At 43.4% G+C, this 21650-nt stretch overlaps 1 protein-coding gene across 1 annotated transcript in view; it reads left to right on the top strand.

Annotated features, from left to right (window-relative positions):
• MICAL2 (microtubule associated monooxygenase, calponin and LIM domain containing 2) overlaps window positions 1–21650 on the top strand; it is a 208877-nt gene that overhangs the window by 185626 nt on the left and 1601 nt on the right. The window contains exons 34-36 of the mRNA XM_044919865.1: window positions 948–1041; window positions 15796–15895; window positions 19688–19761. Coding sequence (XP_044775800.1) covers window positions 948–1041; window positions 15796–15895; window positions 19688–19761 — 268 coding nt within the window. The remainder of the gene's footprint in view (window positions 1–947; window positions 1042–15795; window positions 15896–19687; window positions 19762–21650) is intronic.

Raw genomic sequence — 21650 nt, 5'->3', positions numbered from 1 at the left:
GAACACACACATTCTACCTGCCCAGACAGCTGCCGGCTCCTTTCATGTCCCTGTTCAGCCAGGTGCGATGTCTATTCTGCCAAGAGATGTGCCTTCTGGCAGCATGCTGTTTGAAAGCAGAGGAAACTGCTGGGGAACAGAATGTATACGGGGAGAGGCTTTCCCCTCATTTTCCTTCCTTATACAGACAAGAGAGAAATAGCCGTAGGAAAGCTAAGAGCGTAAATGCAAACTCAAATGTGAATAGGTGCCAATCCTGAGTCTAGGGAGGGTGTGAGGTTGTCGCTCACGGGGTCTTGTCTTCATAATCTACTACTCACAACCACTGCACACTTGCATATTAAGAGGCCCCTGGGTGTTCGCCCTGTGGTACAGGGAAAGAAGAGGTGCAATCTATAGCTCAGGACGGGAGCTAGACACGCCGAGCAAGGCACACCAGCCCCGGGAGTTGGCCCGGGGTCTCCTGCTCCAGACCAACTTCTCGGGAAGTATCTGCTGGCTCTTCTTGGCACAATGGAATGTGACCGTGCTCTGTGTTTGCCCCCAGAACCTCATCCTACTCTGAGTAGAGGCTGCCGCTCTGCGTATGCTATGACCATAGTCAGAGGCCAAGGCTCGGGAGTCTGGGAGCCGTGAGAACCACCCACCTAGCCCAGCATCCTCTGCCTGAGGGCACATCTGTGTGGTTGGCCTGGTCAAAGACGACTTCCCTCATGTCTATGTGGGGGCAGATTGAGCTTATAGACAGACTCCTTGCTTTATGTTTTCACACTAAAGAAGGGAGACATCAAGATCTAGTTGTTTGGGAATTCAGAGGTCCTCACCCAAGGAGGGACATCATAAGGGATAGGGCCTCTTCTTCTTAAAAAGTAAGTAGCAGAATCAGCCCTCTCACGTGACTCTGCCCCTCAAGAGTCCCCGCGTGACACACGATCCTCGCATTGCAGGCCATCCAGAGGCAGCTGGAGGAGGTGGAGGAGCGCCAGAGGGCTTCGGAGATCCAAGGCGTGAGGCTGGAGAAGGCACTGAGAGGAGAAGCAGGTAGGAAGCCCGGCAGATGGGAGAGGTGGGTGTGGGCCCACGTCCATGGTCTGAGAATCATGCTGGTCCAACCATGCTGTCACCCCGTGCAACTGTTAACGCAGGTTTCCAAAATCAAACTGATGGTCCACTTTGAAATTCCTAGGGCCCTGGTCAGCCTGTGGGCCTTGTACCTGGCTTTCTGGACTGCCCAGTCTCACTTCTGCAAGTGTAAATGTTCTTGGCAATCCAGTGAGAAATTCAGGAGAACCATTCAGACAACATTAGTAGTGAATCAAAGCCCGGACTTAGACTCAAAGTCCTTTCTTCCTTTTCTAGCCGTGTCCCTTGGGCCGGTCACATTCTAAACTTCTATGACCTTTCGTTTTCTCCTCTAAAATGGGGATATTTATGGTTTCCTTTAGAGCTGATACAAGGATTAGAGAAGAAATTAGATATAAAATATATATAAAGAAAATAAATTAGTGTATTACCTGATACAAGAAATGGTAAGTGTTCCACCAATAGCTTCTGACTCTTAGATCCAAACAGAATTCCTCTGGTGAAGACCTACCATGTGGGGGACATGGAGACAGTGGGTCTATAACGATGAGCATGGCCCAGTTTCTGCCTTTGAGAGGTTTACGGTCCATTGAAGGATGCAGACACGTGAATAAATAGACTTCCCTACAGAAGGACAGGAACAAGCATTCGGGGACAGGGGCATGGGGAACACTGTCACGAGCTTCCTCGCTGACCTTGGGGAGAAGGGCATTCAGGCTAAGCACGTGGAAGGGGTGATCCATGACGATGGAAACCACAGAAAGGATAGGAATTCGCCTCTTCACCTAGGAGGCGAGGAGATTGTTCTGGAAGAGGGAACGGCACCTGCAAAGGCCAAATGTGAAAAGACATGAAGTGCCTCAGTGAACAAGGAGTCAGCAAAGGATTCCGAGGTGAGGGATGGCTTAGAGAAACCTATATTTTTGGAAGCCAGCCCAGCACTAGTTTATGGCTAGTGAATTGGAGGGGCCCTTAGAGTTAGTGGGTGGGAGGGTGGTATTGTCTCTTTAGTTTTCGGATGTGATGTCTTTAGCCTTCTGCATTTTGGATATCACGTATGAAAAACCAGACCCTGAAAACATATCTCTGTGTGTAATCGCTTAAGCAACATGGTACTTGTTCAACAACATAGCGGAAGGTTGGGATTTCAATTCTCTCAAAAGTTCAGTTATTTGAGAGTGATGCTAGCAGCCTGGACTTCGTGAGGACTGAACTTTGTACAGAGTCATGTGGGCAAAATTGGGAGGGTTGTTCCCAGAGCCTTGCGAGATGTCAACCAAGTGAGGGGCCCCGCAGCGTGAGCCTCAGTAGCGGCGTGGTTCAGGGAAATGCTGGGGTCTGACTTTCTCCCTCCGAGCCTCGGTTCCAGTTTGTAAAGTGGGAGTGATCATCATAGCTTGGATTTGTGGTGAGGATTGGCCTAAACGATTTATGTGGAAGTCCTAGCACAGCATCTGGCATGGGATAGACGATTAGTAAGTATTTGTTGTTGTTGTTTTTTAAGATTTTTATTTATTTATTTGAGAGAGAGAGAACGCGAGCGAGGGAGGAACAGAGGGAGAAGGAGACTCCCGCTGAGCAGGGAGCCGGCCGTGGGGCTCGATCCCAGGACCCTGGGATCATGACCTGAGCCGAAGGCAGACGCTTAACTGACTGAGCCACCCAGGCGCCCCTCTTCCTTTCCTTACTAAAATACACTGTGCATTTCCTTGCAAAGATAACCCAAATCCACCTATCAGGAGTAGACTTCATGACAAAAATAGTAACTGTTTCTTGCCTGGAGTGAGAGTCCCTGCCTGTCTCTGCAGCTGTTGCTGGGACGTTCAGTACAATGAACTGCCCTTGTTGTCCATACGGCCAGATTCCCCATCAAGAAGGCTCTGCACTGGTCTTTGGGAGTCCACAGGTTTCAGCGAGAGCCTTAGAAATGGAAAGGATAAGCCAGCAAAGCTGGGGCACATTTCAGTTTGCTGGGGAGGCAGGGTGGCCTGGTGGGGAAAGGCATCCAAGAGCCCCGTGTGCAAATTCTGCTCCGTTGCATTTCGGCTGCGTGACCCTGGGAGAATCGCTTAACCTCTCGGGCTGCAGATTCCTTATGTGAGAAATGGAGCTAATAATCCTTACCATTACCAGGTCATTTTGAGAATTAAGGGCATTGGTGGGCAGAGTGCCTCCCAAGAGTGCCTACCACGTTGCAGGCATTCGACAAAAGCCACCTGATATCATTTGTACATAAGTACTCTTAAATATCACACTCATGCCCCGTGAAAGAATTGACTTGCTCATCTTTGCTGCTTGAAATTTAAATTCTAGGCACCACATTTCTCAAGCTTCTGAAAATCTCCCTCTCCCCCAAGTGTACAGAAAGGCTATTTTGAATTATCAGCTGAAGAAAGCCAGCTTCTGTTTTCAAAGGTGTGTCAACCCAGCCAGAAGATGGATTCCCTTCATTCCCTTTACATCCTTAGTAATTTAATTCCCCTGTTCCGTTCATGGGCCTTTCTCTCCCTTGATTATCCTTGTGTGGGTGACAGATGCAGATCCACGTGGGGCTGGAGCCTGGAAGAGTCGAGTCAAGGGGAGCGGCCCCGAAGGAAACCAAATGGAAGATGTGCAAACCAGGCGTCGAAATTAATACACTCCAATTTGTAATAACATTTGTGCAATAACAATATCCCTTTGCAGTTTAATATTCCATTCAGCCCCTTTAAAAGATTGCCCTGGTGCTTAATGAATGACCAATGCTTATTAGGTTAAGTTGTATTTGAGCTGGCTTGTACCGCTCTGGTTCAAGTGATTTAATGGGAATTATTTAATAGGTATTATTAGGATAATTAGAAAATGATCACAGTTAGGCAATAATATTGAGCTATAAAGGTTGTGAATAACCAAATTTAGAGACAGGCCTGAAAACATGAGTAGTCTGTGACAGTTATGCAAGGTTCCTCTAATAATTACGTGTGCCAGCCTGAAAGGGTCTTTTGTTCCTAGGAGTTATTCATTAGGCGGGCACTGAACTAGAGGAACATGCGGGGGTGCAGGACGGAGGGCAGTGATGGCTGATGAGCAAAATGAAGCTTTGATGAGCTCCTGATTGTCGTGACAACAATTCCTCCTTTCTTTCTTCCCAATAGTCGGAAATAAACTCCCCCACCCCCGGGAAGGGTTGTTCCCCATTTTGTCAAGGAAAGGGAAACAAAGAAAAACAAAAATCCAACCAGCCACCCTAGATGATAAGTCATGATATCCTGTAGGGTGGGTGTTGGGAGGCAGGGAGAAGTGTTACGGTTGGATGTCCTTGGAAAAGGGAATGGATTCCCCCGGTGCTCCTAGCTGCCCAGAATTAAGGTTCACGATGTGCCTGATTGCCCTGGGCCCCACCCTCTCTGAGGAAAACAAGCCAAGCTTTGCCAGCCACTTAGACTCTTCTTGGTCAAGGCACTATTACCCACTGCTTTGTTGGCGATGCGGTGGTCAGTGTTAAGTGCTAGGGCCAGGGAATTCCCCAGTTTTGCAGGAGACCACCATTCAAATTTAGATGGTGTGGATAACCGAATCTGTCCTCTCTTTCAATACGTGGAGGCAGGTGAAATCTGATGAAACTGAGAGCAGCTTGGAAGGAGAAAAGATTTGTCCTTAGGGGAGGTATATGGGAATTACTTTTCCCTTATAGCTCTACCAACTTTTGGGGAAGGTTTACCAGCTGGTTGTCTGCATTGAGTTTGTTGTTTGTTTGTTTGTTTGTTTGTTTGGAAGGTTTTTAAAGAGCCAGATGGCTTCTCCTTCGCCAAGATTGAGTTTACGAATAAATAGCAGGATGCGTGAGGCTGCCGGTAGGTGGCAGCAGGAGCACATGTTATGCCAAGAGAAACTGCAAGCCTAACTTAGCCCGGAAGAGGGAAGTAGTTTGGCTTACACTCTGTGTTTTTTATCTTGACGGCTGCTGAGGCGCAGAGGAAATAATACTTTCCTTGATAATGTAACAATGAGGTGTCCTGAAAAGAATGCAGATACTGGAATCAGATGCTTGTGAGTTTGAATCCTGACATCATTCATAGAAAATGGCCAGGAGTAACAAGATTCCAAAGTTGATGGCTAAGCAAGCCAGGAATTTGGATGGGTTTGCCGCAACTCTCTGTGCTGAAAGTACCCAGTGAAATTCAGTGCATCAGAGCATGGGAGTTTTTTCCTCACAGGCCAGCAAGCAGTGGGAACACAGCACGGTACAAGTTGCCCTCTACCTGAATGCTGCAGTTTGACCTGGCGGGCCCAGAAGGTGGCTGTGCACACAGTGGATAGTGCCACAGCCCGGGAGCTCAGGGCAGGGTACTTGGCAGCCTTTCCAGCAAGCACTGAACAAGCCAGCCCCTTCCCAGGAAGCAAGTCGTTGTACAGTAGTCACCCTGTGGGATCCTGATCTCCTTCTCAGAATCATCTCCTGGGCTGGTTGCAGGAATGGCTCAGGGCTGGAGGATGGTGGCGCCTTGCCATTTGGCACACTCAGCAGAGACGTGCAGGGATGTTCAGGGTCTACTGCAGATTGCCTTACTCGACAAATAGGAATTATCCATTGATTCTGTGTTCCCCTCAGATACCAGCCTCAGTGGCCACCCTGTAGAAAGTCAGTGGCCTTACAACAAAGATGGGTCCCATGAGGGTGAGCCCGAGATTCTCTTCCTGAAGAAGAAACCGTGAGTCCTCTCCACTGCATGGTTTCCAGGTGCATCGAGGTCTCAGAGTTATGTGCCCTAGAGAATTGCTTTACACCAAAAAACCACCATGACAACAGCAAGACGTGCATTTTATATCACAAGTTAGTACATATAAATATATAATTGAATACAATTCATCAAGAAATAAAACTGAATTTTGCTACATATAAAAGACTAGTACTTTCCATTCCATCTTATTTTAGTGCTTGTGATGACCCATTAGGTTAATTTTGCAACCCTCAGATTTAAAAAACACAGTCATAATGATCTTTACCTGGAAAAATATTTGAAACGAGATTACCAAGTGGCCGACTCCGCCAGAAATACAGAATGCAGTTCCCGAGAAGCATGGAGCAGCAGAACGGTGGACTAGATGCTATAACAGGCCATTCACCACAAGTCTACTTTCTAAAATACTGCTAGGCTCCCAAGTAAGCGAGGTAAACCTCTCAGGGCCAAGAAGAAAGAAGAGAAGAAGAAGAAAAGTGTGCTGAAACTTACACGTGCCAGGAAGGAAGCAAGCATAAAAAAGAAATCCAGGGTTGCCTTGAGGATAAATATCAGTGGTTTTAAAGTTTAAGTCTTGGGACTAACAAAAAGGAGGGAAGCTAACCTCAAGAGTCCCACATTATGTCAGTTCTTCTAACTCCCTGAAAAACAAGTATAGATCTTCTATGAAAGAAACCATGCTTTAGTTTACACCCTCGGGATTCAAATTAAGTTCAATAAACTATGAGATGATAATTGATAAATAATCCTACAAAACACAAGGAAGTGAGCCACTAAGAATGGCCAAAACAACAAATTTAAATGGCCAAGAACTTCAACTGTTATTAATGATTAAATACAGAATATGCTATGTCTCTGCGTCAAACGTTTACAGAAATAGATTACACAGAAAAATGAGCAAGCAGAAAAAAACACTACAGAGGTGGACGGCAATACCACCTTCACCTTGACCAGCTGTAACCACAGTCAAATGTAACATCATGAGCTTCCTGCTGTGATGTACCAAGAAGACAGAGCATCACTTACGCAGCAGAAATGCTTAACCTGAACTTAACCCTAAGGATATAATCAGACAGTTGCAAACTAAGACAGTCTGCAAAATAACTCACAAATGTCAATGCCATAAAAAAACAAAAGGCAGGGGGATATCTAGGAACTGTTCTAGATGAAAGGCGACTAAAGAAATGTAACAACTAAATACAATGCTTAATCCTTTAGGTTTAAGTTTTTTCAAGTAAAAAGTTGAGAAAATGGCCAGGGATTTTTTTTAAGGATTTTAAAAAAATAAATAAATGGAGAGTCTGAAAATGAAAAATATATTCATTGAAATTAAAAACTCACTGAATATACTACACAGCAGCTTGGACACAGCGGTAGAGAGAATGGGTGCATTGGACAGTATATCTGAGGGAATGAACCAGAATGCAGCACAGAGAGAGAAGGAGATGGAAAACATGAAAGCGTGGTTTGAGGGCATAGAAGATGAAACGAGAAGGTGTGTGTGGTATATGTTCAATCAGAGTCCTGGAAGGAGAGAATAAAGAAAATTAAGGCTCTGTATTATTTGAAGAGATAATGGATGAAACATGACAACAAAGCATTTATAAATGTTAGCTTTCTTTTTCTGCAAATGAACGAAAGACAATCTATAGATGCAGAGGCTCCAGGATACAGAAATCAGGATAAATTTGAAATACATCCACCCTTACTTTGGCACAATGAGGGAGAATGTAGAACATCAAGTTCAGAGATGATCTTAAAGTGGATAAGGAGTAAAGATAAGTCATCTAAAAAGGGAATGAAATTTTTACGAACAGCCCTTTTCTCAACAGCAATAACGGATGTTACAAGACAGTGGAGTAATAGTGTCAAACAGCTAGAAACAAAAAATAACTCTCAAGCTAGGACAGTAGACACAGAAAAACTGTATTTCAAGAACAAGTGCATAATAAAGAAATGTTCATTTTTCCCTCCAATAGAGTTAACTATGTATAAACAAAATTCTAGACAATATACTTTAAGGAGAAAAGGATACGCAGAAGGATGATCTGAAATATGAAAAAAGAAATGGTGAATAAAAAAAATAAACATGTAAGTAAATCAAATAAACATTGTTGATATAAAATAATGTAGATTTTTAAAACAGAACTGAAGTATTGGACTAAAATAAATATAAGTTTGGAGCTGAATGATTGGAAGTAAAGTGTCCCAGGGCCCTTATATTGTTTAAAAGAAGGCTAAGATAATAAGTTTAAACTTTGTTAAGATATTAAAAATACCTATTTAAATTTTTAATATAGACACTAAAACAATAGAAATAAAATTAGTAATTTCCAAATCTGTTGGAGGAAACAAAGGGAGAAGAAATTTTAAAAAATAATCATCAGCCAAACAAAAATCCCAACTCAATTCCAAATAAAAACAAAAGCACATTTTAAAAAGATAGCACAAAGTAAGACAGGAGCAAGTCCAAATATCTCAGTAATCATAATGAAAGTTAATGAACAAGACAACTGTATCCATATAAAATATAAATATACAACAAGTTTTAAAGTAAAAGGATGGCAAAATATATACTAACTAAATAAAGCTGGGGTAATGTATTGTGTTTAAAATTCTCCCCATAACAAAAATATTTAAGAAATGAGGAAAAAATCTGGAGATAATTACATTAAAAACAGATAAAATAGCCTTTAATACCAAAACAATTATTAGGAATAAACAGGAATGAAATTACTACATAATTTTTATTTTTTAAAAAAGATTTTATTTATCCATTCACTTGAGAGTGAGAGAGAAAGCACAAGTCGGGGGGGAGGGGCAGAGAGAGGGGGACAAGCGGACTCCGTGCTCAGCACGGAGCCGTGTGCGGGGCTTGATTCCAGGACCCTGATCAGGAGCTGAGCGAAACCAAGAGTCGGAAGCTCAACCAACTGAGCCACGCAGGCGCCCCATATTACTACATAATTTTTAAATGATCAATTCACCAAGAAGATATCACAGTTTTAAATGTATATGTATCGATTATAATAGGCTCAAAATGTATATAACAACAACAAAAAAAGAGATAAACTACAGGGAGAATTTCTACTACTGTGGCAGGAGATTTTAGTATATCCTTCAATGATAGTCAAGCAGAGAAAACATTAGTATAAATGTGAACAATGCAACTAATAACCTTAATTTAAAAGACATTTATAAAATCCTCTACCCCTAATTAGAGAATGTATATTCTTCTCAAGTTCACATGGTGATTGATAAAAATTAACCATATTAGTTCATAAAATAAATCTCAGAGAACCTAAATTATACAGACCACATCCTATAGTACCAGGTACTTAACTTAGAAGTCAATAGCCAAAAGATGTTCTTCTAAAACCATTCATTTGGGAAGTTAAAATATATTTCTCATGAATCAAAGAAAAAATCAAAGATACATTTCTAAAAATACTTGGAAATTTAAAATATGCCAAATATGAAAAGGAGAACAGTAGATCAAAACTCAGGGGATGCAGTGAAAGCGCTGTTGAGAGGTATTGCCCTAAATACTTTTATTAGAAAAGAAGAAAGGCTGAAAGTTAATGAGTTAAGCCTCCAACTTAATTTAGAAAAAGCAAAAACAAAATAAACCTAAGAAAGAAGATAATAAGCAGAAGGAAATGAAATAGAGTCGTTGTAAAATGGAGAGGATCAAGCAAGCCAAATGTTGGTTCTTAGAAAAGACTAATAAAAGACCAGAAGCAACCCTCTTAAATTGATTTTTAAAAATAAAATAGAAGACAGAAATAAGTAGATTAGGAATGAAAGGGGCAGACATAATTGTAGATATAGCAGATTCAAAAGAAATAAAAGACTATGAATGATATTTAATGCAATTAATTTTAAAATTTGGCAAACTAAGGGTGATTTAACAAACACCATATTAACAAATGAAAGAGGAAAACCATATGGTCTTTTCAATATAAGAAGAAAATATCATTTGACAAAATTCAACACTCATTTGGGACAAAAACTTTTAGCAAAAAAGGAATAGAATAGGATACAATTAGTTTGAAGGATATCTTTGAAAATGTTATAACAAACATCACTGTTAAATGGTAAAATATTAGAAGCATTTCTTTAAAAATCAGAAATAAGAATAATTACCTTTTCTATTCAACATTGCACAGGAGACCATAGCCAGTACAGTAAGACAAGGAGAAAATGGCTTAAGGTTTGGAAAAGAAGACGCAAATTTTTGTCGTTTCCAGATAATAGAATTATCCACATGAGAAGCCCCCTAAAATGCACAAATAAATTATTAAAAATAAGAAGACCCTATATGACGGTGATTGAATATAAGCTTAAAATAAAAAAAGCAGTTGCATTTCTAGATCTCAGCATCAAGCAATTAAAAAATGAAAGAACAAAGACGTCACTTGCATTAGCATAAAAACATATGGTACCTAGGAGAAAATCAAACAAAAAACGTACACAACCTTTATGAAGCCAATTTTAATGCTTCACTGAAAGCCACCAAAAGACTCAAACATAATCTCACATATACAAAAACCTGATATAAGCATACAGTAAAGCATTGCAGATCACAGGAAATAAGTGATTCTGGGACAAGTGGTTTTCAACAGAGGAAAAAGATGAAATTGAGCCTTACATCATACAAACAAATCAATTTCATAAGGATTAAAGATTTAATATGAAAAATGAAACTTGAAAAGTTAAGAAGAATCTTTTTAACCTCAAGCTGGTAATCTATAGACACTATAAAGGAAAAGAAAAGATAAGCCACTACTTCAGAAACTACATCTGCAACAAATATAACCAAAAAAGAATCAGTGTTCTAGACTATGTAAAGAACTCTTACAAATCAATAAGAAATAGAGAAGCAAATATCTGCCTGTATAAAAATAGGCAAATAATTTGCAACAATGTGGATGAAAATAGAGGGTATTATGCTAAGCGAAATAAGTCAGAGAAAGACAATTATCATATGATTTCACTCATGTGTGGAATTTAAGAAACGAAACAGAGGATCATAGGGGAAGAGAGGAAAAAATAAATCAAGATGAAATCAGAGAGGGAGACAAACAATAAGAGACTCTTAACCGTAGGAAACAAACCGAGGGTTGCTGGAGGGGAGGGGGCTGGGGGGATGGGGTAATTGGATGATGGACATTAAGGAGGGCACATGATGTAATGAGCACTGGGTATTCTATAAGACTGATGAATCACTGACCTCTACTTCTGAAACAAATAATACATTATATGTTAATTAATTGAATTTAAATTAAAAAAACAAATAAAAATAGGCAAATAATAAAAATATATATTTCACAGAAAGAATACTCATTAGTAACTAGGAAAATGCAAATGAAGACTATGATGAGAAACTATTTTAAACTATTAAATTACCAAAATTTATAAAACTTGATAATACTAAGGATGTGGCAAGGGTAAGAAGCCAGGGGAGCTTTTTATTCAATGTTACTGGGAGTAAAAACAGTCATAGCTCTTTGGAAAACACTTTGGCTTTCTGCTGTGAAACTGACCGACGCTTTGCATACCATACTATTCAAGAAGTTCTTTTGCAAGTGTATGTTCCAGAGCAGGACATGAAGAGCAACGTAGATATCCATCAACAGGAAAATGGATCAATTTTGGTATGTTCAAAGATATCCCCCAAAGTGATTTTGACTGTTGAGGAAAGGAAGACTCCAAAAAACCTATTGTAAATTATTTCATGGAAAAAAAAAAGAAAATTGAATGGAATGATTCAGTTACTTGTGTTTGTTGAGTACAGCATCAGCAGAAATCAGTATGGCTGCAAGGCGACTCTCTCATGGACCACGTTTGAGAAGGATACATAAGAGAAATTAAGAAGGAAACATGTAATGCAGGATAAAAGTCTGGCTAGAACCTGTGGGTATAATGCAGCAAAGAGGCTGAATCTGGGGGGAAGAAAAAAACTCTAAAGACAGCAAAATAGTGCCTTTAAAGCTGTTTCTTTTGGATTGAGAACAAGGAAAGGAAAGGCCCAGTGCTCAGGCAGATGGTATAATGTTACGTGATGAAAAAAGGCAGAATTTCCAACTCTCAGCTTTTATGTTTTCTTTATCAAGGAAAATGGTCCTCAATCTAGAAATGTTAAACACATCTAGAAGAGGGAACTGAATCTGGATGAGAAATCTAGTTAAGAAAAATGAGGTGAGAGCAATGAATTCAGGTTTCTAAGCCCAGGTGAAAGATGGTATATAGATTCGTGTCTTGAGTATGGCATTACTCAATCCGAATTTGTTGAATGAACCAAATTAACCTCCTGGTGTTTGAAATAACTGGTAGATGTAACCTCTGTCTTTGGAAACCCATGGAGAATTCCAGAACCCAAGACTAAAGGCCAGTATATTTTCTATGTTTCACATCACATGGGAAAGAAATATGAATTCTGAACCTTGTCAAAATTCTAGAAAGGATTATTAAAGAAATTGTGAATATTTAGAAAGAAATTTAGAGATTACTAGGAACCACTGGTGTTTACTGAGAAGCTGTGAAAACAAATGTCATTTCCTTTTCTGGGTGGAATTGTGAGGTTTTCAGTGCCAATGGACATGGCAGACATTGTGAAGCTTGATTTCAGGAAATTATTTTACCAAAGTTTCCTGTAACAGCCTCATGGACAAAACATAGACATGTGTGCTGGATGATCGGGTGCACTTAGAGTCTGTAGAACAGCCTCACCCAAAGCCTGAGAAGGGTCCCTGATGATGGGCCAGATGGCTCTGTTCTTGGTCCAGTCCCATCTGACATTTTGTTTTTCAATATTGCATAAAGGTCCAGGATGCCCATTTATCAATTCTGCAGAAATCCCAAAGCGAGGTCTGTGTCAGCTAGATAAAATATTCAAAAGATTTCCCTATGATGGAACAGAATAAACAAGATGATATTTAACAAGATACATAGAAAATCTTGACTCAGGTGAAGGAAAAAATCAGTTGTACAAATAGAACACAGAGTCATCAGACTTCACCACCGCCAGTGTGGAAAGACCACCTTTGTGTGCAAGGTAGTAAGAGCCCAGTGAAGACACATGGCAGCTAAGAGACCTTTGCAGCCCTAGGGTGCTGGGCTAAGGTGCAGGAGGGTCTCTTCACTCTGAGCTGTTGATAGTCTGTTTGATTCAGACTCCCTTTCAGTTGCATCCTGGAAAATGACCGTTACCATTTATTGAGTTTAAACCACGTGCCGGGGCTGGGTTAAGGTCTTTGTGTGCATAGTGAATCCCGCTGCATTTCCGTAACAGATGAGAAGGCTGAGCCTCAGGGAGGCTACGCTAAGTGTTCAAGCCCATGTGATGGGGTGTGGAAGAGTGCAAGTTGGATCCCAAGTCTGAGTTTAAAGTAACTTTTATGTTCTATATGATCTCTGGTCTATATACTTTATTCTTTCAGTGTTGTCATAGCAAGGGGACACATTGTATTCTATTTGGCTGTGCAGTGTTGGGTTTCCCCACTGAACTGCAAGCTCCCAGTTTCCCTAAGAGTCGAAACCAATGCTTATTCATCCCTGCCCCTCAGCACCATGAACATTACTTAGAAGATTTTGGTACTCAACATGTATGTAAATTCATTCATTCATTCATTCATCCAAGAAACCTAAGGAAGAATAACATCTTGCTTATTTCTCTCCCTCCCTCTCTCCCTTTTAATCCTTTCTGTGTAAAACTTGACTTAAATTATCCTACTTGAGTTAAGTACAATAAAGTACATAAAGTACAATAAAGTACAATAGCCTTAGCATGACGTTCAGGGGCCTCTATGATGAGATCCTCAGACACGCCCAGACCTCACCCTGCACCCCTCCATCCCCCTTAACCCTGCCTGATCTCTGTCTCTACTGCCTTCTGTCCCATCCCCATGTCTTTGCTGACATTATTCCTTCTTGGAAATGTCTTCTCCCATCCTCGTTACTTCCTCCCCAAGTGTTATCCATTCTTCAGCATCTCAGGTCAAATACCACCTTTCTCAGGAAGCCAGCCTCACATCCTGACCAGGAAAACTCTCCCTTCTGCATTTTCCCAGAGTACTTTTTGGTGCTTTGTTGTTGCAGGAGTTTCCTAATGGTCTATTTTATTCTAGCTCTTTAAATCCATCTGATTCAAAAGAGCCTTAAAAAAAGAGAGAGAGAGAGATGGCAGGCATTATGCCTTACTATGTCCAAATTTCTCATGATATGTAGCATTATCTGTCACTGTATCCCCAGTACCTAAAGCAGTATTCAATACCTATTCAATAAATAGGTGTTATTAGATGAATGAATGAATTTGTGGATGGATGGATGGATGGATGGATGGATGGATGGATGGATGGAATGGACAAATGAATGAATTCATCAGAAGTCAAGACCTGCATTATAGCACCAGTTTACCCATTAATTATATAATTTGGGGCACTTCATATAAATCTCTCTAGACTCAAGTGTCCATATCAATAAAAAGGTGGTCAAGAAGACAGGGAAGGGGGCGCCTGGGTGGCTCAGTCGGTTGGGCATCTGCCTTTGGCTCAGGTCATGATCCCAGGGTCCTAGGATGGAGCCCCGCTTCAGGCTCCCTGCTCAGTGGAGAGTCTGCATTTCTCTTTCTCTCTCCCTCTGCCTCTCCCCCCACTCGTGCTCTCTCTCTCAAATAAATAAAATCTTTTTTAAAAAAGACAGGGAGAAAAGGGAACTCATTTTTATGGATGACTTACTAGGTACAAGGCAATATGCTAGGGATGTGACTTACCTTACATGCCTATAAGAAGGAAGGAAGGAGTGAGGAGGAGGGGGAGTGCAGTACAAGCAGCAAAAAGCCCAGGCTTAGGATAAAGCTCACTTGAGTTCAAGCCCTGGCTCTGCCACTTACTAACTGTGAGCTTGGGAAAATTAATCTTCTAAACTTCTGTTGTCTTCAGCTATCAAGTGGTGACAATAAGCAAACCTACTGGTGAGTCTGTCATGAGGATTAAATGTGATGTCCCATGTAATGCACGGAGCCCACTGACTGGCATGTGATCACTGCATAATAAACAGTAGCTTATTACTATTATATTGTGTGTCTTATTGCTCAGTTTAACCAATGAAGAAGCAAAGGCTCAAGGTCATGTATAACTTCCATCTGCACTCTTTTCCCCTCTGCCTATGGGACACTCCAGTATAATAAATACGTCTAGAATGGCCATGAGCTTTACAATACAGCCTGTGTCTTCATTTCAGGGTGAAATACTAAAAAGCCACCTCCATGTTGCTACTTTTGAAATATGCCCAGATTTTAACATTGTATTATCTAAACCTTTAGCATCTAACATTGCGTATCTAAAAGCAGTGTCGGTTTTCTCATGGTTATTCTTACGCTCAGTGAAGGTCATAAATCTAAGTTATAAGAAGGTATGACTATAACTCTCCGAGTGAGACTCAAAGCTAATAACATTTTTTTTCATCATTTGGCTTTTCTTTGTGCAAAAAATGATGATGCCCATCACCACCCCTCTATGATTAAATGTGGCGTGGGTGTCTCTGCCCCATGAAGGGAGCCACACCCCACCTGGGCACTCAGTAATCATTTGATTTGGGAGAAGAAAGGGAGGAGGAGATAGTAACCAGCAGAGTTACTAGGCTTTTCTTTGGTGGAGAATGTGATACATAAACATACAGAAGTTTTATAGAGAATCTACTAGTAGGCAAGAGAAGTTTCATTTGTGGCAGGACATTATCAAGATTATATGACCCTTGGAGCTGAAGGATTCCTGCCCTCAGTGTCCAAGAGGACCTCTCCCCCAGGGCATGCACAGGGGGGTTTGATTTGTCAGGCCCGAAACCTGAGGCATCAACAGGCCATCAGGGGGCTGCTGCCTGCTGAGCCTTTTTCCGCTACAAACATGGCCCACCAGCGCAGCTCCTAAGCAGGTTGATCATGGGGAGAGAAATGCCAATCTAACGCATTTGCTGTTGATTTCTTAAGCAGATTCAGGCACACAAGATGAAGCACAGCTTTTGCAGGAATGGTTTAAGCTGGCTCTAGAGAAGAATAAATTAATGCGATATGAGTCGGAGCTACTGATCATGTAAGTAAGGCAACACAGATAACAGTGAGTCCTAAAAGCAAAGGGGGTGGGAGTGGGGTGGCTCGCCCTCCTGGGTTGAAGTCCCAGGAATTTTTCTCCTCGTGCATACAGAATTGTGATTGAGGCAAATTGATATTTGGTGTCTTGCATATCATGTTGACATTAGTGCAGAGAATCTTCAGTTGTCTGTTCTCTCTGTGGAGTCCTATGGCTAAAAAAGATGTCAGGTGATGGGTCTGGAGCTGGAGAGCATTTGGATAAGGTATTTTCAATCTGTCCTTGTCACCCAGACTGGTGGGGGGGAGGGCATCTGCAGTCACACACCTGCAATGGGAAAGCATGTGTCTGGCCTCTGAGTACGAACCCTGGGAAGGGCTTGGGGAGATCTGCCTGGCCACTTCTTTGCATATTTAACATACTGAGGGACTGAGACCTCTCTGGCTGTGCTCTCTGAATGAGAGGTTGCAGCCTGGAAGGAGATCAGAAAGTAGAGGTGGATCTTATTATAGAGTTGAAGTCCCTCGGCCAGATGCGGACATATCTTTGGGGGTAACCATTCAACCCACTACACTAACCTGACCCCAGAATGACACATATTCACCTATGTCATCACAAAAGTTAATGGACCTACTTGTTTCTTAGGGGCAAGGCTTTTACTCTAGACCAGCAGATCTCAACTGGGGGCAGTTTCACCCCCCCCCCCCAGGGGCTATTCAACAATATCTGGAGACATTTTTGGTTGTCAAACTTAGGAGATGCTGCTAGTGTCTAGTGAGGAGAGACCAATAGTGCTACTTAACATTGTACAATGCACAGGATGCCCCCTCTCCTCGCCCCCCCAACAAAGAATTATCCAGCCTAAAACACCAATAGTGTCAAGATTGAGAAGTCTTGCCCTAGACCTATGGCAAGGCTCAAAGTCATCAAGAACACACGTCTGCTCCAGGCTGGCTGATCCCAAGAGAAAAAGGGTGTGAGCTGAGTTCACCTAGTTTCTTCCCAAATTTGCCTCTTCCTAGGTGAGAGTGAGTAAGAGTGGGGACTGGGGGAGGAGGCCAGGAATTACACTCATTGAGGTTCATGGACATGGAAAGAAAGTCCAGGAATGAGGAAGAAGGCATCTTCCTTAGTAATTATTTTTTTTGATCACTGTTTTTTAAGTTGATACACGTGCTGAGACTCAGAGCAACACTTGTTCTTGCCCCCCGACTGCAAAGCCCTTTTTTTTTTTTTTAAAGATTTTATTTATTTATTTGACACAGAGAGAGACACAGCGAGAGAGGGAACACAAGCAGGGAGAGTGGGAGAGGGGGAAGCAGGCTTCCCGCTGAGCAGGGAGTCCGAAGCGGGGCTCGATCCCAGGACCCCGGGATCATGACCTGAGCCGAAGGCAGACGCTTAAGGACTGAGCCACCCATCCCAGGACCCCGGGATCATGACCTGAGCCGAAGGCAGACACTTAACGACTGAGCCACCCAGACGCCCCTGCAAAGCCCTTTTTACACAGTCATACCACCTGCCTATGGACCAGATCTGAATCACAACGTTCATTCAACAAAAACCTATCCAACACATTCTTGGTGCCAGGAACTGTGCTGGGTACTGGGGAGAGAATAGTGAGTGGGGCCACAGTCCCTATCTTCTAGGATCTCGTGGTTTCAGGGAGACAGACATGCAAACACACAGCACACCAGCAAGAAGAAAACATGGTGAGAGCTCCGTGGAGGCTTGTGAAGGTGCAGTCTGCGTAGGTTCTCCCTGGGAGAATCAGGAGGACGGCGGCTCCCACTGCTCCTGCTCGGTGCCTGGCTTCCCTAGTTAGCATGCGGCCAGAGGGAACCTTCTCCAAGAGAGGCCGGAGGGAAGAACTCAGGCCTGGGAGCTAGACAAAAGCAGGTGGGAGCTCTGTTAAAGGATTGGTTTTAGTTTAGACAAACATCTTAGACAAGCGACTTGAGTACTTTGGGAACGTAGACGCCAAGACAGGATTAGAAGTACAAGAGACGGGGCGCCTGGGTGGCTCAGTCGGCTAAGCGGCCGGCTCTTGATTTCGGCTCAGGTCGTGATCTCAGGGTCCCGGGATCAAGCCCCGCGTTGCATCGGGTTCTACACTCGGATTCTCTCTCTCCCTCTGCCTCTCCCCTCCCCGCGCTCTCTCTCTCTAAAGTAAATAAATCTTTGAAAAAAAAAAAAAGAGAAATACGTGTAAGAGACATGGTGGGATAAAGGGGAATGGGAGAGGGAGTAAGAGGGAAGGCTCAGGCCCTCTGTGGTCATGACACCTGTGAAAGGAGAGGGGGAGGAAAGAGAATTGGGCAGAGGAGACTCCGAACTGCAGTGCAACCCTGAGACCATCTCTGCCAAGCCAGAGGGAGCACCGGAGCAGAGATGCCATCAGGGGAGTCCAGCTCCAGGACTGCCCGCTGTGCTCTGTCATTGGCTGGGAGCTGCCCGGGGACAGCGTGGCCTGAGCACCACACTGAGTGGACTGTGCCTCAACAGTCAGCTCTCTGCACTCCGCCCAGAAAGTCCTCTCCTACAGGAAGCCTTGAGGGGTACACTTCCATGGGTGACCAGAGTGGGCCAAGAGAAGTTCAGGGTCAGTAACAAAAGGCAGGATATTGAACATGGCAGGGATCTTGGCCCAAGTAGTAGGAGAAGTAGTAGAAATAAGGCAGCGACGGCAGAGCGCAGCAAAATGACCCCTGCGCAAAATGACCCCCGCGCTGTGGCAGAGCTGGAAGGGAAGGCCCCGCGTTCTCAAACGCGGGGCCCTATTCTCAGCCCTTCCCCCCTTTGGTGTCTCTGTAGCAGTGAGCCTCTCTCACTTCAGCCCCTCTCTTCTCTCTCAAAACTCTCTCCTCGGGGTTTCTGTGATGCTGCCTTGCTTATTTTGATAGCTTTTCAGAGCTTTGATGGCTTCCTCGCTGGTTATATCTCTTTTGTTTGGCTTCTCAATGGAGGCATTTCCAAGCTCCTGTCTTCAAACTTTCCTTTCTCTACAGTCTTCCTTTTAGGGATCACCTGGTTCCACCCTACCATCTCTGAGCCCTGCGACAATCTGTGTGTGGTCCTCATTTCTCCTGAGTGCTCCAGAGTTGGGAACCTCCACATTGCACAAAGCCTAGCCTATCCCCTTGCACGCACATGGGATATCTCCAGGCATTGAAAGGTCAAGAAGTGCCAAACTGACCTTCACCGAGAACTAACTTCACTTCTTGACTCTGCTGTTTCTATTGGTGGAAACAGAGACCCCAGCTTAATGACTCCAAAGCATCACTCACTCTTCTTTCCACATCTCCTACCACCAAATGGGTAGCTGTCTGGATGTTTTTTGCTCTACCTGGATAAAATGGCTCACTCCCGTCTCCTCCCCCTTGTTTTGTTGTTTACCATATTCAGAGATTTGGGAGTTGTTAGAGATGATACTTGAAGTCACGTTGCCCCTAAGAGAGAAAAGAGTTTTAGATTGTCATTCCTCTCCCCTGGATTATACTAGCCATTTCTTAATGATCCGTCTCGAGGATGGCCTGAGTGGCCTTCCAAACGCCCCCGGGGATCACATTCCAACCTTCAGCTGCTCCAGCGTCTCTGGACTTGAGCGTATCCCAGCAAGCCCTTCTCGGCTCCTTCAGCCCCGGACCTTTCCATTTAGAGAGATTCCAAGACCCCAGTTTTAATAAGAAAAAAAAAGCAAAAAGACTACAGCAGCTATAGTCCGTGAGCTTACTAGGCAGTGCTTCTAGGCAGATCTTCGGTATTTACAAGGTGTGAACATTTTCTTACCCCCAGGGCCCAAGAATTAGAATTGGAAGATCATCAAAGCAGACTGGAACAGAAGTTAAGACAGAAAATGCTCAAGGACGGTGAGTACAGTGATAGGAGTTTGGGCCCCCATGAAGGACATTTTTCCCCGGAAAGGCACTTGCCCAGAGCATGCCACAAATCCCAAAGCGGGGAGCTCTTCCCGGCTTGGGCGAGCAGCCTGAAGGTGAGCGGGGAGGCTGGAGAGGTGCAAGCCCCCCGTCAGCATGGCAAGGCGCTCTGGCTTCGTTCACCTGGGCTGCAGGCAGCACTGGACTCCATCCCACCAGCTAATAGAACGAAACCGTTCATTCACTTCCCCATCTATTCAGTTTAGAAAGACTTGCGGAGAGTCTCGTGTGGGCCTGGCGTATGAAGAGCACCCCGGCTCTGGGGTCCCACTGGGGAAGCCAACACGCAGACAGGTGACTGTGGTACACATTGGGATGATTGAGACGCCTCCCAGGACAGGGGCGCCGAGGAAGGCGGGCACTAGACGCCATACTGGCCACAGCCTTCCCCACATGCGCCAGGCCAGGGCAACGCGCGTGAGAAAATGATCCCCACCATGAAGGAGGGAGAATGAAATGAATTCAGTTGACGCGCTGTCCTGATTTATGTGTTCATTGGCTCCAGCATGCTGGGCGTACTCAATGTTTTGTGTCTGTGCATTTGTGGGAACAGATCTGTGCATGGCTTTCCTGCACTTAGACCTAGGTCTAAAAGGACAAGTTCAACAAGTTCAGCAATTTCTTTATACCTCATGGACCAAACATGGCACCTCCCTATGGGGTTGCCTGGTACAGGGGAAGCACCTAGTAAATACTGGATATTAGTAAATATTAGTAATCATCGTGGTTGTTTTTACTTAGGCATTTTATCCCCATTTTACAGTTTAGAAAACCGAGTCTCAGCACGGTTGGCACGCTCAAGGTAAGTAGTGAGGGGGCTGAGATTCAGGAACAGACCACCACAGACTCAGGGTCTCCTGCTCTTTCCCACATAGTAGTGATTTGTAGACCTTCTTTATAGCAACAAAATTCTATTTCTAGCAAAATCCTTATAGGGCTGCACTATATAGAACAGATAAAATTGGTATACATCATTTATATTTGTCAGAAGGGCTCAGATGAGTCCGTTGATGAGAAGCCAACATTGAGAAAGGAATTTTTTTTCTGTGTTGATTATCAAATAAGGACCAACACTGGACTAGACCTAGATTAACAAACCATACAGCATAATATCTGATTTACACACCTAATAAAAATTTAAATTTGCTCCATTTCAGGATGGTAAAATAAATACCACCAACAGACCCCATTAGCCACCTTTGAATTTTCTTTTCTTTTTTTTTTTTTAATTTTTACTGAGGAGTGAGGATCATACATTTCTTCACACCTCTCAGGTATACAAAAAAAAAAAAAAAAAAAAAGCCTTCTTCATTTTGACTATGCCTGAGCTCATCTTCCACAAAAGCTTTATCCCACTAGTTAGCAAGAAAGAAAAGAACTTTATTTATCCCTCTCTAGTAAGCTCAGTCTGACGCAATAATTTAAACAGTCCCTGTAGGAAGTGCTCAGTCTCTTTGGGATGAAAATGTTCCGTCTTGGAGATGGCCACCTTTACCTTCTGCCCTTCTCCCGAAGGCCAGGTAACCGGGCAGGAGAGGCAGGTTTGTGTGACTTTGAGACGTTAGGTATCTGTGCTGGTTGCTTTGACTCACTGAGCCCCCACACAGCTGTGTCCGGTCATTGGGCCGCCATTCTGTCTGCTGGCATTTGCAGCCAAGGTGTGTAACTCGCATCCTCCACAGCCTGGCCCCTCCTTAGCATGCCTGGAGCCTGGTGGCATTCCCTGGCTTACTCAGCCTCACCTCAGCACATCCTCCATTCAGCTTGGCCAGACGGTCTCCACTGTGGGACCACATCACTCCTCAACATGGGGGAGCCCT

This window comes from Neomonachus schauinslandi, chromosome 11, assembly GCF_002201575.2.
Source record: "Neomonachus schauinslandi chromosome 11, ASM220157v2, whole genome shotgun sequence".
NCBI classification, from domain to species: Eukaryota; Metazoa; Chordata; class Mammalia; order Carnivora; family Phocidae; genus Neomonachus; species Neomonachus schauinslandi.
Note: the sequence above shows the minus strand (reverse complement) of the source record. Positions and strands in the feature narration are given on the sequence as shown.